We start from the raw sequence: 19,156 nt of genomic DNA, 5'->3' as shown, positions 1-19,156 counted from the left end.
TTTTATTTTTTTTAAATTAATTTTTTAGTGGTTTTTAATTATTTTAATATATTAATATAAAAAATAACAAAAATATTATTTTAATATATTTATAAACAAAAAAATATTTTAAAAAATAACTTTTACTCCACTATCAATCATTTTTTTAGTCATCGATACCTATGAATGTCAAAACTTTAAAGGTTTCTTAATTTGTGTGTTCAAGGTTATGGTGAGAAGCCTTTTTTAAATAGTTTTTTTATTTAAAAATATATTAAAATATTTTTATTTTTTAATATTTAATATTAATATATTAAAATCATAAAAAACATTAAAAAGTATCAATTTGAAAAAAATACTAAAAATATTTAAAAAGTATAAAAAAAGAAAAAGAAGCTCTCACACACCCCATGGCACGGGGAGAAAAATCAACAGCCAGGATGCTGACAAGCATACAACTAAGAATGTGTTTGGTATTGCTGTTGCTGTTGTGGTTGTGGTTTTAAAAAAGTTGTTTTATAAAAAGTACTTTTAGTTGAGGTTGGTTTGGAAAAATATATGTTTGGTTAAAATTGTGGTTGAAATTGAGGTTGAACAAAAAGTAGTTTAATGTGTTTGGTTAAAAAAATGCTTTTCAAATTGAGGTTATAAAATAATTAAAAAATATTTTTAATTTAAATATTGTAGATTTAACTACTATTATTACATCATGAAATAAATAATATTGATATCAAATATTTTTTATTATTCCATTAAACTATATGCAATGTCATCACATACGAAATATATCCAACAATAACTATATTTTTCATGGTTTCTTAAGCACGCAACAACAAAAACTGCATTTTTTGTTACGTTATCAAGCGATCTCCTTCTAATTTTTTGAATAAAACACAATTAAAATAAAAATATAACCTGAATTTTTTTTACTGGGTCGGACCCGGCAAGAACATAATTGGAATTGCGATCAAATTCCACAAATGCTACGTCATCATGCGATATCCTTCTAATTTATATAGTGTTATTAAATAATATTAAATACTAGTTTTTCGAGTAAAACTTAATTTTTTTAAAAATATTTTATAATTTCATTACGTACAAAATTCATTCGATAAAAACTACAGTTTTCATGATTTTTTGAGCATGAAATAAAATTAGTTAAGATATTATCAGAAATAAAATTGAGATTACAGTACGAGTAAATTTAATTCACCCTAAACTAATTTTTTAAAAAAACAAAAAAAATATTGTTCATGTTCACATGAATAGTACGAGTAAAATCACTTAACTGCACTAGTTTTTCAAAAAAAAACTAAACTTTTCCTGGTTTTTCGAAATAATAATTAAAAAAAAACTAAACTTTTCCTGTTTTTTCAAAATAATAATTAAAACAAAAACTAAACTTTTTCTAGTTTTTTTTTTTAAAAAAAACTGATTTAAATTTAAGTGTACAATGAGAGTGAATTAATTCACTCGCACTGTGAGCATGGCTCCACTGTTACAGTGGAGTCATGCTCCACTGTTACAGCTTCTTGCCTTAGGAGAAGCAGTTAAATGTTGCTTCTTCAAAACCTGCGGTTTTATTTTAAGTTATAGTGAATCCTACTAGTAAAAAAATATTTTTTTTTCTTTACCAAATAATATTATGTGTAGCTGCGGGTCAACCTCACCCGCAGCCACACTCCCAAACGGCCACTAAGTGGAAGCGGCCCTATGTGATCATTGCTTGCTGAACCATGGGTGCCGACATCAATTGTAGATTACCGGAATTATTTATTCCATTTGAACAGATCAGGAGCAATTAGCATGGGTGTTTTCGTCTCGACGGGGGCATTCTAGTACACTTGCCGTTGGCTTCTACGTCAAGTGATAGCAAAAGGTCAAGATTTTCCTTGCTGGCCACAGAAAAGATTACAGCAGTCAGAGAGCGGTCCTCGTTTTCTTTATCAACTTATCAAGCTAGGTTGTCGTTGTCCTTTCCCTTTGGAGTTGCAAATCGATCCCTTTTCTTTTATGATGTCCCTTTCATCTCCAACGTTAAGTATTTTATTATTTTTCATAGATATTTATCCTGCGCTATGTTGCGGCTAATATGTGTTTTTTTAAAAAATATAGGTAGATAGGCTATTTTGATATGATTTTTTATATAAAGATATCCAAAGAGTAAATCATAAAATTAATAGATAAACGTGCATCAAAATATTTAAATCATTTATGTCTACTAAATTTATTTATTAAAAATAATAAAAATAAAAGTACATATGAAGCTGAGTAAATAAAAAATATATATTATATAAGAACAAACATATAATAGATATTATTTTAAAATAAATATTTTTTTATAAGATAAAAAACTTCAAAAATTAAATTAAAAATTAAAATAAACTCAATTCAAGAAAAGCAAAAGCAATCACACAAATGTTATTTTCAATCTGAGAGTGCAACGACACTGTAATTATGTGGCATCTTTTTTTAATTTATTTTTCACTTAAATTGTATAGGAGTCTAGTACACGAGAAAAAAAAACCAAGTTGTTGGGATTTGAAAGGGTAATTTTTTTTTAATAACCTGGGTGTTTGGGCTAACTTATACATACCACAATTAATTCCTAGGCCCACTGAATATCCTACAAACCCAGTAAACATGTAAGGCATTACGGGAATGACGAACATGTATAAAGAGAATTGAACCTAGGTGCAGAGGAAGGGAACAAGTTCCTTTCTCTGCTAGGCCACAACCTTACAATTTGATACAACTAGTTATTTGATTCGTGTTTTTTTTATATAGTTATAGACTGCATAAATTTTTTAGCAAACAAAACAACATGCATGCTTTTTAAATGTTTTTTTATACAAAAAATTCTAAACTAAAAATAAAAAATTTATATATATTTAATTAAATAAATCTATAACTATTTATATTAATAAATACGGAAAGATATATTTAATTAAACAACGCATCCTTTTTTCATACGAGCAAGTAAAAGGATATGTGGTTTTCTTGTATTTGCGGTTTTTACAGGTATTTACAAAACATGCATTAATCAACACAAAACAATTCAATTTATAAATTTGTTTGTCAAATATGAACTTAGAAAATGTAAATCGAAGTAATTATCATTTTTCTAGTCTAAAAACCATTTTAATATTTGTTTTCTAGTACCTACAATTTGATTTCGAATATTATTTTTCATGTTTACTTAATTTTTTATTTTTAACATATAAATGAAAATAAATAATAAAAAACAAAAGTAAAAGAGGACAGAAATATCTAACGGGATAGAAGTAAAGAAAAAGAGTTTTAAAAAGTGAAAATCTTCACACAATAACCCGATTACAATGTGTCTCCAACTTTCATAAACAAGACAAGGTTCCGGCTATGAAACTAATCAAGACTTCAGTGATCATTATATTAGTAATCATATAGCTCGAATATGAAATTATAAAAGAAATAAACCCTTTAATTCTAAACTTTTATCATTAGACTATATACTAGATGGTTACATAATCATATGTCAATAAGATATGACAAATCAAATCTAAAAAGTTTTGGTTTAATAGAATATTTAGTTTTTCGGTATAAATATGTTTTAGAAAATTTTACATTTTTTTATATTTGATGTTATTAAATTATTTTAATGCATTAATATTAAAAAATATAAAAAAATATCTTTATATATTTAAAAATAAAAATCACTATAAAAAAATAATGATCATTATAATATCAGACACTATCTTTCTAAAGTTATTCTCCTCCCTTGCCAAGCTAAATCATTCTACCACCCTTTTATCCCAAGCAAACTAACCTCTGGACAAGCTAGTCTTGGAGCAGGCTATGCCTTGTATTGAAGCATGAAATGGCTCTCATTAAAAAAAGGCTCGCCTTTATGCATTTTAAGAGCCTGGTCTCTGTATAGCAAACTTTCTATAGCTATTCTAACTCGTGCGGGTTGTAATTTTTTTTTATAAAAAAAATATTAGGTGTATAAGCTATTTCAATGTATTTTTTTACATAAAATAAATTTAAAATGTAAATCAAATAGTTTGTATATGTATTTAATTAAATAAATTTATAACTATTTATATAAATAAACAAAAATAAATCACTAATAATAACTAAAAGAAAAATTAAGAAAATTAAAAGATAAATATAAATCAAAATATTCAATCACACAGAAAGATACATTCACCCGACTATGTTTACTGAATTTATTTATTTAAATAAATAAAAGATATATCAACATCTAGAAAAACTTATGATTTAAAAGATAAACACAAGTGAAATTAATTGAATAAACTCATGCCCTAAAAAAAATATCACGCAAATCGAATACATCAAAAATATTATTTTAAAAAAAATATTTTTTATTTTAAAAAATAAATTTCATAACTATAAAACTAAAAAAGAATTAAAATAATATATTGAAAAATCAAACACAAACAAAACAATTAAAAAAATTATATTAAAAAAAGACATGCAAAGTCCGTGGCCTAAGCCATGAGATCGGGATAAATATAGAAAAGAAATTGAGAATAATCACAAGATCAATGTTAAAAAAAAAAAACTAATGCAGAGCGATAAAATTACATAAAGCTGAATCCTTGACAAGCTGAATGCGAAAGATGAAACTAGAAAAAAAAATCAACTACACATAAGGAATCATATAAAAATAGGGGTGAAAAAAAACCACTAATTAGAGGGGAAATAAAAATTTTCAATTGGATTGTTAAATTGAATTGAAAAAATAGCTTTAAAAAAGGAAAAACAAATCAAAAAAATGAGGGTCAAACTGAAAAAAAATAAAACAACAAAAACTTTGATTGAAAGATGAAATTGAAAGCCAAAAAATTTGAACAAAACGACCAAGGAAAAAATAAAAAAAAGAGCTGGAATGGAAAAAAAACGCACGATAAATTGTAAAACAAAAAAAACTTATATAAAAGGAACGATAACGAAATAAAAAATATAGAAAATGAGGACCAGGATTGAAAAACAAAAAACAAAAAGGATAGTGTATTTGACATGTCAAAAGAGAGAAAAAAATACAAATAACCACTGACGACCATCCGATCACCACACGCCACACAATATGAAAGAAAACATGACGACTCATTTAGATAAACAATGAAATGTCAAATTTATGGAAAGGACACAAACACCTTTAAACAATCTTTTAATAACCAATGATTAGTGAAAAAGATCAAAAACCCCAACCTCAAGGCTTATTTTTTTTCTAACTCAAGGACAAGTAGATAATTTTACTATAGTGATTTACGTTGTCTATTGCTATAGTAAAACTCTCTTACCTTTTAGAGTTTCTATTAATAGGTAAGAGTTGCCGATCATAAGTCAATTTAAAAATAATATTATTTCAAATAAAATTAAAAATATATATTAAAATTGACTATAATGGGTCTCATCCAAGTTTGTCCATGTTAATCGAGTCACAAATTAACTTACCAAGTTACTAAGATTCTAGTGGTCAATATCCAAAAATAGTTCAATAATAAACCCGGTATGTACCAACTTTAAAGATACAAATCACTATATCTGCATCACTGGTCCACCTAAATATCATATAGTAGGCGGTCTAATAGTAAAAATTTGAAATTAAGAGGTTTACTTCTCCTGTGGTCTCAGGTTCAAGTCTTGTGATTTCTAATATTGATGGCCACTGGAGGCTTATCTGATTGTTAACTTCAGGACTCATGAGAATTAGTCGAGGTGCGCACAAGCTGACTCAAACACTCCCATTAAATTTTAAAAAACCAGGTTTTACATTAACCAAATTGATCAAACTAGACTTGCACAACAGCAACATCTAACCACCAAAAGCAAACAAATCTTCTCAGGCAGTGGAAGGGCCGTTGCCTGCCATGTGAAATCCATCATATTTTGCCTACTCCCTTCCACCCAACCGAAACTATTAGCGTATGAAAGCAGCGAATAAATAATCCCTGACAAATAAACCCAAGAAAGATAAATTAACGTGCCTAACAACAAGTGCATGCTTTTTTTGGTCGAAAAAACTAAATTGCATCTTCACCAAAAAATCCCAGATGGAAAAAAAAAATCATTATCATTTCCGAAACAACGTCGTTTTCACAAGTATACAGCCAAAAGCCCACAGTAAAGCATCGAACCACTCCTTACAAATCACTAGAGAAATTACCTTGTTTCATAGGTTTATACCTTTTAATAATCAAAATCACATTAAATAAACAAAACGTTGTGCATCAAATCAACTCTACCAGCAAAATGAATAAACATTAAACACCATGTAGGCTTAAGACGGTCATAAACAGTTCATTCTCAAGTTTGCATCGAGGTTCCAAATCACAAGAGAGGCTGAAATAAAAAAAATTAATTTCTTTTATAAATATATTGATCCAAGTAGTCATATCAAACCGAGAAAAAAAAATGGTGTGCAATACATTTACTCTTGATAAAATTTTACATTCATTTAAAATTTAAATGTAGTTGAAATTATTTTTTATTTGGAAATAAATTAAAATAATAATTTTTTATTTTTTAAAATTTATTTTTAACATTAATACATCAAAACAATTAAAATATATAAAATAATAATTGGACAAATAAAAGTCATGTATTTTTTTTTTAAATCACAAATTATAAATGCAATTAAATTATTTTGACACACTACGGTTCCTATGATTCCTTATCAAATTAATTTTAAGAGTTTTTTTTTAATTAACATCATGAGAACCAAACTTAATTTTCATTCATAAATCATAATTTAAACTCATTAAATAAATTAACTATAACTAAAACTGATCCTTATTTCACTATAACGTAATCCTTATTTCACTATAATGTAGGCTACTATATATTGTGAGTAAATTTAATGTGAATCATATTGTTTCTGCACTGTAGCACGAGTACTATACACTATAAGTACTTTCACTATGTATTGCACTGTTTGATGGGGGCATGTGTGAGGCTGTAGCTAGCAAGCTCCAAGCACCAGGATGGAGGTAGGCCCCTAGGGTTACGGACACCTAGCGCTTGGCTGCCAGGCCTGGGTTTTGGGCAGGCCGCGCCGCAGGTTGCAACCGCTTGGCACTCGGTCTGCCCAACCTTGAGCGCTTGGGTTGTTTGCCTGTGTGCTGGGCAGACCAAGCAAACATGTAGGGCTTGAGCTGATGTGTGTGTAAGAAATATTATTATTTTTATTATAATTAATATAATTAATAAATTTGAAAGAAAATATTATTATTAATATTGGAAACATATTATTATTTATATTATAAATTTTTTATGATATTTTTATAAAAATAAAAAGTGAGTCCGCGGCACAGTGTTATTAAAATATTCAACAATTTTAAGTATTAATATAAAAAATATTATAATTTGCGCTGTAAATATTATTATTTTTATTTTAATACAAAGTAGTCATATAAAAAATATTATTATTTGTGTTCTAAATATTATTATTTTTCTTATAATTCAAATTATTCATGTCAAAATATTATTATTCGTGTTCTAAATATTATTATTTTTCTTATAATTCAATGCATTCATATCAAATATATTATTATTTGTGTTATATTATTATTATTATTTTTATAATAATTTAAAGTTTTAATATAAAAAATATTATTATTTGTGTTGTAGATATTCTTTGAATTAAAAATAGTATTATTTGTGTTATGAATATTATTATTTTTACTATAATAAAAAATATTAATATTAAAAATATTATCTTTTGTATTATAAATATTATTATTTTTATAATAATTAATATTATTAATAAAATAATTATTAAATTAGAAAACATTATTCTTAATATTAAAAAAATTTATAGATTTGATTTGAAAGATAAAATTAAAAATTACTACTATTACTATTAATAAATTTTAAAAAAACATTATCATTATTTAAAAGAAATCACATGGAGACATCTGTGCTCAGATACCTATGTGCTAGCAGACCAGCATACACGATGCTGAGACCCTACCTGGGCACACATGGAATGCTGGGTGGACACACCTTAATATGCACATGGTGCTTAAGGTGTGCCTAAATCCAACTATCCTCGAGTCTTACACGTCACAAAACCCAAACTCGGTTCATCTCTGTATAGAACCCAAAAAACCTTAAATCCTGTCATCATCAAAACCTAATTATTTTATAAAATAAAAAATGAGCTCGCAGCTACTATACCTATCTACTAAGTTTCTAAATTGTGACGTAAGGACAAAGGAACATATACGATATAATAGACCGAATATAATGTCTTTATTCGTATAGTTTATTCCGATTTTTTTCTCTCTTTCCAACAAAAACACATATAAAAGTCGTCCACCCGCTCTTTTTTCTTCTTTATTTATTCTGATTTTAGGGTTTCTCTTCACCCCGGTCCCCCCTGTCCTCTCTCCCCCGATCAAAATTTCCCAAATTCGATAATTTTTAGGGTTTTCAAACGGATGCGCTGAATTCTCGTCATGACAACCCGATCCGGTGGCGCGTGAGTGCGCGACGACGGATATAATTCTGGAGGGTTAGTTCTTGTATGGAAACTCGTAGCCGGAAACGGGCGGAGGCCTCCTCATCTGCCGCCACCACCACCAGTCCTACTGCTCGGCCCAACAAACGATCCCGCACTGCCACAACAACAACCGCCACCGCCACTCGCTCTCGTTCCACACGTGCTCACCCTCTCCCCATGGACTCAACACCTGTCGAATCGTCTTCTTCTTCTCGCTCTCGTCGGAATAGGAATAATAATAGTAACAGTGAATCGGATAAAGGCAAAGAGAAAGAACATGAAGTTAGGGTTTTGCGTGAAAATAGGGAAATTAACAATAATTTGGATTCTGGAAATGACAATAATAACCTCAATGCCGACGACGATGACGACAGCGAAGGTGGTGGAATTGGTGCTTTCCATCATAATCTGACTTCAGCTAGTAGTGCCTTACAGGGTTTGTTGAGAAAGTTGGGTGCTGGTCTTGATGATTTGTTGCCTTCTCCCGTGACGGGTTCAGGTTCAAGCTCGCATCAATCGGGGAGATTGAAGAAGATTCTGTCTGGGTTGAGGGCTGATGGAGAAGAAGGGAAGCAAGTGGAAGCCTTAACGCAGCTCTGTGAAATGCTTTCTATTGGGACTGAAGAGAGTCTGAGCACTTTTTCCGTGGATTCTTTTGTTCCGATTCTTGTTGGGTTGTTGAATAATGAGAGTAATCCTGATATTATGTTGCTTGCTGCAAGGGCGATTACACATTTGTGTGATGTTTTGCCATCGTCTTGTGCTGCTGTTGTTCATTATGGCGCTGTTTCATGTTTTGTTGCAAGGTTGATTACTATTGAGTACATGGATCTTGCTGAACAGGTTAGTTTCTTGATTCCCCAGTTTATGTTGCTTTTATCTGCCCGTAAATTGATTGGCTATGGTTTATTTAAGTGGTTGATTATTTGGTATTCATGGCAAATCCGTTCTTTGAATACCGTATACAATAATGATGGCTTATGAATGTATTAAATGGGTTAGTCATTTGGGATTTTATGTTTGATTAGCTATGCCAGTGTCTTGCCTTTAGTCAGTGGTAAAATTGCATTCTTTCTATACAGCATTATGACAATACTATTCAGATGGACTGCAATCAGCTGGTTTTATTTGTTGGTTTATTAGTGAAACTTACTGCTGCTTCTGTCGTAACGTGACAGTCTCTGCAAGCTCTAAAGAAAATATCTCAAGAGCACCCAACTGCATGTCTGCGTGCTGGTGCTCTTATGGCAGTGCTTTCTTATCTGGATTTTTTCTCTACTGGAGTTCAGGTAATTGATATGCAGTTTTGTTTTTTAGTTAATAAGTTAATTTGGCATGCAGAGATGCTAGAACCTTGTGGAGTAGCTCTCATTCTTATTGAGGCTCTTTTGATCAATGTCATGTTTTCAGCGAGTAGCATTATCGACTGCTGCAAATATGTGCAAGAAACTTCCTTCAGATGCAGCTGACTTTGTGATGGAAGCAGTCCCTCTGTTGACCAACCTTCTTCAGTACCACGATGCAAAGGTAATCTTGCTGTTTTCTCTTAGAGTTGCAGCCAATTCACCACCTTCTAATTTATTCTGCACTCAAAGCAATTTGAACATTTGTAGGTCTTGGAGCATGCTTCAGTTTGTTTGACAAGGATTGCTGAAGCCTTTGCTTCATCACCAGACAAATTAGATGAATTGTGTAATCATGGACTTGTTGCTCAAGCTGCCTCTCTCATTTCCACCAGTAGTTCCGGAGGTGGACAAGCATCTCTCAATGCTCCAACATATACGGTAAAAGAAGTTTGTACCTTGTCCTTTAAGTTTTATGTCATGTATTTCGGCCTTTCTGACTTAAGGCATTCAGGGCTTAATTCGACTGCTATCCACATGTGCAAGTGGCTCTCCTTTAGGAGCCAAAACATTACTTCTTCTTGGGGTCAGTGGCATTCTTAAAGATATACTATTAGGTTCTGCGGGTTCTGCTAGCTCCTCTGTTCCTCCGGCTCTAAGTAGACCAGCAGATCAGGTACCTGCTTCTTCGTCTGCTTATTCTGTTTTGTGGTGCCATTGCATTCTTTTCACCATGAAGTTTTCCTAGGATTAAAAAATATTTGGCCTGTTCAACAGTTTTAGAACTAAGTTCCAGCTTCATTTTTGTTGACGCTGCCATATAGGTTTTTGAGATTGTCAATCTGGCAAATGAGCTTCTTCCTCCACTTCCACAAGGAACTATCTCCCTCCCTACCAGCTCCAGTATGTTGGCCAAAGGATCTGTTGTGAAGAAGTCTCCATCCAGCAGTTCTGGGAAACAAGATGATAATAATGGAAATGTTCCTGAGGTTTCAGCTCGTGAGAAATTATTAAATGATCAACCAGAACTTCTGCAGCAATTTGGAATGGATCTTCTTCCTGTTCTGATACAGGTCGGTCAGTTTTTTAGTGGACTTTGAAGTGTATAAATTGTAAGATCTGTTTTGTGTTCACTGAAGTTGATAATAACAATATCATTTGCTTGTTGTTCAGATTTATGGTGCCAGTGTCAACAGTCCTGTTCGCCACAAATGTCTCTCAGTTATTGGGAAGTTGATGTACTTCAGCAATGCGGAGATGATTCAGTCTCTACTTAATGTGACAAACATATCAAGGTGAAGCAAATTTTATCCATGCTTGTTCTTTTTATATACTCTCATCAGGGTAAGTCATATGACTATTTATCCATGTTATTTGTTCCTCTAGTTTTCTAGCTGGGGTGTTAGCGTGGAAAGATCCACATGTCTTGGTTCCTGCCCTTCAAATTGCCAAGATTATTATGGAAAAACTTCCTGGGACTTTCTCCAAGATGTTTGTCAGAGAAGGTGTTGTTCATGCTGTAGATCAACTTATCTTAGCTGGAAGTCCAAATACTGGTCCTACCCAAGCTGCTTCTGCTGAGAAGGATAACGATTCTGTTCCTGGATCATCATCACGTTCCAGGCGTTACAAACGTCGCAGTGGGAATTCAAATCCTGAGGCAAATTCATCTGAAGAATCCAAGACTCAAGTTTGCGCAAATGCTGGATCACCTCCAAGTTCTATAGAAATCCCAACCGTTAATTCTAATTTGCGTTTAGCAGTTAGTGCGTGTGCTAAAGATTTTAGAGATAAGCACTTTCCTTCGGATCCCGGAGCTGCTGAAGGTGGGGTTACCGATGACCTTTTACACTTGAAAAATCTCTGCACAAAGTTGAATGCTGGTGTTGATGACCAAAAGACTAAAGCCAAGGGCAAATCAAAGGCTTCTGCTTCCCATCTTATTGACAATTCTGCTAACAAGGAAGAATACTTGATTGGGGTGATATCCGAGATGCTAGCAGAGCTAGGCAAGGGGGATGGTGTATCCACTTTTGAGTTTATTGGTAGTGGTGTTGTGGCAACCTTGCTAAATTATTTTTCTTGTGGCTATTTTACCAAGGAGAGAATTTCAGAAGCCAGCCTACCCAAACTTCGGCAACAAGCACTGAGAAGATTTAAATCATTTGTTGCTCTGGCCCTTCCTTCCAGTATTGATGGAGGGGGTGCCACCTCCATGACAGTCTTAGTTCAGAAGCTTCAAAATGCTTTGTCATCCTTGGAGCGTTTTCCTGTTGTTCTTAGCCATTCTTCTAGGTCATCCAGTGGAGGTGCACGCCTGTCTTCTGGATTGAGTGCACTATCTCAACCTTTTAAGTTACGTCTCTGTCGGGTCCAAGGGGAAAAGGGTCTCCGTGATTACTCTTCCAATGTTGTACTTATTGATCCATTAGCAAGTTTAGCTGCTGTAGAAGAATTTCTTTGGCCGCGAGTGCAGCGAAACGAAACTGGCCAAAAGGTGTCTGAATCTGCAGGAAACTCAGAATCGGGGACCACACACCCTGGAGCTGGTGTATCATCCCCTTCTACCTCAACTCCTGCTACTGCCACTCGTCGTCACTCTTCAAGATCCCGATCATCTTTTAATATAGGAGATTCAGCTAGAAAGGAACCAATACCAGAGAAAAGCACAAGCTCATCAAAGGGAAAGGGGAAAGCTGTTTTGAAACCAGCTCAGGAGGAGACAAAAGGACCTCAAACTAGAAATGCTGCTCGTAGAAGAGCAGCCCTTGATAAAGATGCAGAATTGAAACCGGTGAATGGGGATTCTAGTTCTGAGGTATGTTATAATTCAGGGATACTATGATTACTTGATTGTAAGTCTTAACTTGCATTATCATAAACTATTAGAATTCTAATATTCATTTTCCTGTGAGGATGGCAGCCAACTTTGTTGCTTTAGCCAAAGTTGCTTTAGCCAAATAAACTAGTTTAATGAATCTCCTTGATAACTAAAAACTAGTTAAAAAGCAGTTCAACTTATTCTTTACATCAAGTTCTGATAATGAGAGTACTGAATTTTAGGATTCTTAAGAGTCTAGTTTTCTCGTTACCTAGGTACTCTGCATTTGCATGTGGATTGCGGTATGCATGAATCAAGTCCAGTGAGAAGTTCTATGCTAAACTTTTCTCAAGAAAACTAGAGTTTTTAGAGTGCCACTTCATATTATAATTTGTGGATAATCTATTGAGCATCCATACAAAACATATCATATATTTATTATTTTGACAGTTTTTCAAACAACTTTTTGAATTTTTTTGCAGGATGAGGAATTGGATATTTCTCCTGTGGAGATTGATGATGCGTTGGTGATTGAAGATGATGACATCTCCGACGATGACGACCATGAAGATGTTAGTCTTCTGATTGCTTTGTCTTTGTTAATTATGTAGCTTATATATTTTAAATTTCTTTCTTTATGCTTTGTGTTTGTCTGATTACAGCTCCTTTTGGATTGAGTTTTCATAACCATGGTCTTGGAAAAGCAACAAAAACCACAGTTTTAACTGTATTGAAGTCTCAAAACCTTTTTGAAAAGATTATGAAAGACCTGAAAATCAGTTTTTTGCCTCGAAAACTGCTTTTTGCTAGCTCGACCTGTTGTTTGCTGTGTATTCACCACTTTCTAGATTTGATCATCTTTTTTCTCTCTCCCAGGTGCTAAGAGATGATTCTCTTCCTGTTTGCATGCCTGACAAAGTACATGATGTGAAATTGGGTGATACACCGGAGGATAGCAATGTTGCACCAGCAGCAAGTGACAGCCAAAGTAACCCTGCTTCTGGTTCTAGTAGCAGGGCTGCTGCTGTTAGGGGCTTGGATTCCACTGATTTTAGGAGCTCTTATGGATCTAGGGGAGCTATGTCTTTTGCTGCTGCTGCCATGGCTGGGCTTGGATCTGCTAATGGTAGAGGCATCAGAGGAGGAAGAGATCGACAAGGACGTCCCCTGTTTGGTAGCTCCAGTGACCCTCCTAAGTTGATCTTTACTGCTGGTGGGAAGCAGCTAAATAGGCATTTAACTATCTATCAGGCCATCCAGAGACAACTTGTGCTGGAAGATGATGATGAAGACAGGTATGGTGGCAGTGACTTCATCTCTAGTGATGGGAGTAGGCTTTGGAGTGATATATATACCATTACATATCAAAGGGCAGATGGCCAAGCTGATAGGGCTTCTGTTGGAGGCTCAAGTTCTAGCACATCAAAGTCCACCAAAGGTGGCCCTTCCAATTCAAACTCAGATGCTCAAATGCATCGGATGTCACTTTTAGATAGCATCTTGCAAGCGGAACTTCCTTGTGATCTAGAAAAATCTAATCCTACTTATAATATATTGGCTCTACTACGTATACTTGAGGCTTTGAACCAGCTTGCACCTCGTTTGAGAGTTCAACTAGTTTCTGACAACTTCTCCGAGGGGAAAATCTCTAGTTTGAATGAGTTGACTGCTACTGGTGCCAGGGTTCCTGCAGAAGAATTTGTAAATAGCAAGCTCACACCTAAATTAGCTCGACAAATTCAGGATGCCCTGGCACTGTGCAGCGGGAGCCTTCCATCATGGTGTTATCAGTTAACAAAAGCATGTCCATTCTTGTTCCCTTTTGAGACTCGGCGACAGTACTTCTATTCAACTGCTTTTGGATTATCTCGTGCGTTGTTTCGTCTTCAGCAGCTGCAGGGTGCAGATGGTCATGGGTCAACAAATGAAAGAGAGGTGAGGGTTGGAAGATTACAACGCCAGAAAGTTCGTGTTTCCCGAAACCGCATTTTGGATTCTGCTGTGAAAGTAATGGATATGTATTCTAGTCAGAAGGCTGTGCTTGAAGTAGAATATTTTGGCGAGGTTGGCACTGGGTTGGGTCCTACCTTAGAGTTCTACACGCTTTTGAGTCATGATCTACAGAAAGTTTCTCTGGGAATGTGGAGGTCAAATTCAGCAGCAGGGAAACCTTCAATGGAAATTGATGGAGATGATGAAAAAAATGGAAAATCCAACAATGGGTCAGGTACTGCAGTTGCTGCTGATCTTGTCCAAGCTCCACTTGGCCTGTTCCCTCGTCCTTGGCCACCAACCACTAGTGCTTCTGAAGGGAGCCAATTTTATAAGACTATTGAGTATTTCCGGCTGGTCGGACGGGTGATGGCCAAAGCTCTTCAAGATGGACGGCTTTTGGACCTACCACTTTCAATGGCATTTTATAAACTTGTGCTTGGTCAAGTAGGCTATCAGACCATTTTTTACTGCACATTAGCTATATTTTGTTGTTGCACTGTTGATCTAATTGGTTGAAATATCTATCCTCTTATCAATTGCAGGAGCTTGATCTGTATGATTTTCTTTCGTTTGATGCTGAATTTGGGAAGACTTTACAAGAATTGCATGCCCTTGTTCGTCGAAAACAATATTTAGAATCAATAAGCACTGAAAATAATGAGGTCAATGCTGATTTATGTTTTCGTGGGACCCCAATTAAAGATCTCTGCTTGGATTTTACTCTTCCTGGTTATCCAGACTACATGATGAAGCCAGGAGATGAAACTGTATAGAACCCTTAACCTGAACATCTCTTTATAATTGGATGCAATATTTCTTGCTGCATCTATCTTTCATTCTGATGATTTATTTTCCCTCAAATTTTGTTATAAGCTTCAGGTTGATATCAATAACTTGGAAGAATACATATCCTTGGTAGTTGATGCAACTGTGAAGACTGGGATCATGCGACAAATGGAAGCGTTTAGAGCTGGGTTCGATCAGGTCCAGTTCCATCTGTCTTTTATGAGCTCAGTAACTATTTTAGGAAATTGTTGTGCCTTGGATGTTTAGTTGATTTCTGTAAATTTTAAGTTCTATGGAGTTTCCTGCATTATATATTTTGTTGTGGCCTGCCTTTTATACTATTTACATATGCTGTTTTTGTAAAATCTATTATAACTGCCTTGATTTTTTGATATCACATTCTGGTTTTATGATGCTTGTTCCAAACTCATTCTGGTTCTGCTTAATAAGTAGGTTTTTGACATCTCATCATTGCAAATATTCACTCCGCAAGAATTGGATTATTTGCTTTGTGGGCGAAGAGAACTGTGGGAGGTAATTCACTCTCTTTTTGCTGTTTATGCATTATGATTCTGGAACTTTTTTGTTGATTATTTATTGGATGCTTTGACTGATGCAGTTGGAGACACTTGTTGATCATATAAAATTTGATCATGGATACACTGCCAAGAGTCCAGCCATTGTTAATGTATGTTCTTTACTTTGATTTTTGAGGATCATGTTTGGGAGAATATGTATCTGTGTTTTTGTTCTTGTCTGATGATTTTGGTGCTGTGGCCATGATGTTTTAGCTGCTTGAGATTATGGGAGAGTTCACACCAGAGCAGCAGCGTGCTTTCTGCCAGTTTGTTACTGGAGCACCCAGGCTGCCACCTGGCGGTCTGGCTGTGCTAAATCCAAAATTAACCATTGTTAGAAAGGTATGCCTTGAAGCAGCGTGTTTATTACAATTTAATGTTCCATTTGGTGCATGCTATGCTGAATGTGCATAACATTGTATAGTACTCTTCTGTCACTCTAGTTATACATGAATTCTATATGCTCTTGTTACAAGGTCGTTAAATGCCTTTCAACTTTTATTTCCACAAATAGTATCATAAGATGAATTTTAAAATCATATGCATGCCGGAATAAATTAAGTGCACATGGGTCAATTACATGTATGGATTTGTGAAATAATATGGTATGGAGTACTTTGCTATACAATCAACATGGTGTTTTTTTTTTGGGTGGGGAATGATGCATGAGTATTGTTTCCTGATGCATCAACACATTGCTGTGTCGCATTTTTTTTAATGGCATCTTCCTGTAGATTTTATAATTAAAATCACCTCCTTTTATTTGAATATGATTGTTATCTATGTGTCGTAGTTGTCAAAACCGTCTTAAATTTTCTGTTGCTTCCTATAACAATAGCATTTCTGGGCGCAGCATTCTTCTTCTGCTGGAAATGCAATGTTGAATGGAACTGGGCCTTCAGAATCAGCTGATGATGACTTGCCTAGTGTCATGACTTGTGCTAATTACCTAAAGCTACCACCGTACTCTACCAAGGTACTGTATTTGGTGATCAAAATGGACTTATAATTATCTGGGATTTTTTACATCTTCTGGTGCTTACTTTATCCGTGCTTTAAACAGGAAGTCATGTACAAGAAATTGCTGTATGCAATCAGTGAAGGGCAGGGATCTTTTGACTTGTCATGAGTTTTTTTGACTAGGCGATCGAATCTCTTTATATTACATCACAAGAATCCCAGACTTTTTTCCTGGGATGCATTTGAGATTGGAAGTGATGCTTATACCACTCAATAATATGGCTTCCCTTTGGTGTTACCTATACTAGTGGTGTCATCAAGGTCAGCTCATAAGTTTTTGGGGAGGCTCTTGTCAAATTTTGTTATTGGGCCTGGATATAATGTTTGCTTGGATAGCTCATCCATTTTTTCTCGATGATGGCCGTGTATTTGCAGCTCATAGAAGATGTGCTCTGATTTTTATGAATCTGAAATTATTTTATTGGCGGTATGTACTGGTTCCTTAAATTTGACGGTTAAAATTTTCAGGTTGCTTGCTGCATTTTCGTGCTGTAAAGGAGTAACACGTGGAGGCGTGTTCAGTTGCTAATTCTTGTAAATAAATAGAAAATTTTCAATTTTTTCTTGTCCGATAGAATATACATGTATTTCAAGTAATGATGGAAATGGCAAAAAATAAACATTGAAATATTGCTTTTGTTTTACATGTATTTAGCTGTGTATCTTGCAGGTTATTTTATACCATGAAATTGTAATACCTGTTCTTCTATGCATGAAACATGAGATAAACTGATATGAAGCAAAAAACATGTCCATCCTCTTTGATAGGAGGACGTTGTCTAGCTTTATTCATTCATATGTCATTGTAGTTCCCACTCAATACGCCATTCAGAATTGTGAAAGTTCACCCTTGACTCTTTTGATCTGAAACTCTTCGTCTGTAGGTCTTAAGTGATGATCATAGAAGATGTTGCATGCCCGTCCATTAAGGTGGTTGTCCTTCCTCATCACTGTTTGACAATGCCTGGCCTTGTTGATCCCACCTTGGTTATCTACATTGAATTTAGTGAAAAATAGTAGTTTTTATTTAATATTAGCTAATTCATGCTTCTTCTCGGGGAATAGGCAAAATTTTGTATTGTTCTAATTTCTGAAAGGTTCGGTGTTTGAGTTTCCAATTTTAAATATTTAGATTGAGGAACTAAATCACAGTCTAGAAAATTATTCTATAAAAACTCAAGTTTCGTGTTTGTCTTTTTTTCCCGACTTTTAGAATGTTTCCAATCCCATGTTCATATGATGAGGCTAAACTCTTTGTGATCGAGTTTTAAATAATTCACATCTGAACAGATGTTTTTACAAAAAGATATTAAACAACACCTTTTGATTCTACTTTCAATAAGATTTATATTGCAAACAAGAAATAATCTTCCCATGCTAGATTGTCTATACTACCAATTCATCCTCTGAAAACTGCTGTGTCCCTAGAAGTACACTCTGATAAATAATGGGTGGATGTCCGTGACATCAAATTATCAGTCGAGTAAAAAATAAGATTAAACGATAATCCTCAGATATTTTATAGATCACAAAGGCAAAACAACTTGCAATGAAAGTGTCTAATATTGATGGTGACTGGTTGTTGCATTATTTGGAGATACATGTATTGATTTTCTCCGCTACAATCTCCATTCTTGAAAGTTGATTGTAGAAGGAAAAGGTTGATAGAATTTGTAGCTTTGGGGGACTGGGACACCAAGAATGAGTAGTCGCGTTTTCAACAAGGCCATCGTTTTTTATTTGGTAACCGAAGTTTATTGTAGATATGCAGAAAAATTTATATGTTTATTTTATGGTGTTTTCAATGTTGATAAATAAATAGGTTTTGCTCTACATATTTGGTCTAGCTTTGAAGCCTTATTGGCTGGCTAGCTAGCTAGCTATACAAGGAGGACACCAGGCAGCAGTTGACCAAAGTTAACGAAGATACCTCTAATGGTAGCTATGGATGCATTGGCATGTATTGTTGAGACATTCGACAGGAGCTTCTGGAGTACATCTAACGACGTCTGAACCACAGTCCTTCGTTGTTTTGCATGGAAGTCCACTTGCTGCTTTTATCACACTTTTGAGGGAATCACCTGCAAAATACAAATATCATTTAATTACCAGTTGTTTCCTTGCA

At 34.1% G+C, this 19,156-nt stretch overlaps 1 protein-coding gene across 3 annotated transcripts; it reads left to right on the top strand.

The window, feature by feature from the left end:
• The first annotated feature begins 8,320 nt into the window (after positions 1 to 8,320).
• LOC133699261 (E3 ubiquitin-protein ligase UPL3-like) lies at positions 8,321 to 17,661 on the top strand. 3 transcript variants are annotated; one of them, XR_009843267.1, is made up of 18 exons: positions 8,321 to 9,331; positions 9,667 to 9,777; positions 9,899 to 10,015; positions 10,102 to 10,272; positions 10,346 to 10,507; positions 10,656 to 10,904; positions 11,005 to 11,126; positions 11,218 to 12,649; positions 13,135 to 13,224; positions 13,529 to 15,091; positions 15,190 to 15,414; positions 15,521 to 15,631; positions 15,887 to 15,967; positions 16,053 to 16,121; positions 16,225 to 16,353; positions 16,865 to 16,987; positions 17,075 to 17,292; positions 17,500 to 17,661. XR_009843267.1 is itself a non-coding variant. In XM_062122454.1 (17 exons), the coding sequence occupies exons 1-17, from the start codon at positions 8,513 to 8,515 to the stop codon at positions 17,138 to 17,140; spliced, it is 5,634 nt and encodes a 1,877-aa protein (XP_061978438.1). In that variant the 5' UTR covers positions 8,321 to 8,512; the 3' UTR covers positions 17,141 to 17,661. The 3 variants fall into 3 exon arrangements, 2 of the variants coding, with proteins under 2 accessions (XP_061978438.1, XP_061978437.1); XM_062122454.1 differs by having other exon boundaries at positions 15,527 to 15,631; positions 17,075 to 17,661; XM_062122453.1 differs by having other exon boundaries at positions 17,075 to 17,661.
• Positions 17,662 to 19,156: the final 1,495 nt, after the last annotated feature.

Source organism: Populus nigra, chromosome 7 (assembly GCF_951802175.1).
Source record: "Populus nigra chromosome 7, ddPopNigr1.1, whole genome shotgun sequence".
NCBI classification, from domain to species: Eukaryota; Viridiplantae; Streptophyta; class Magnoliopsida; order Malpighiales; family Salicaceae; genus Populus; species Populus nigra.
This window is presented reverse-complemented; position numbering and strand designations above follow the sequence as displayed.

Bases quoted from the DNA above. Each gene is read 5' to 3' on its own strand.
- LOC133699261 (XM_062122453.1), top strand. From the start codon at position 8,513: ATGGAAACTCGTAGCCGGAAACGGGCGGAGGCCTCCTCATCTGCCGCC. The intron at 9,332-9,666 runs GTTAGTTTCTTG...GTAACGTGACAG, and splicing joins ACATGGATCTTGCTGAACAG to TCTCTGCAAGCTCTAAAGAA. The intron at 15,092-15,189 runs GTAGGCTATCAG...TATCAATTGCAG, and splicing joins ATAAACTTGTGCTTGGTCAA to GAGCTTGATCTGTATGATTT.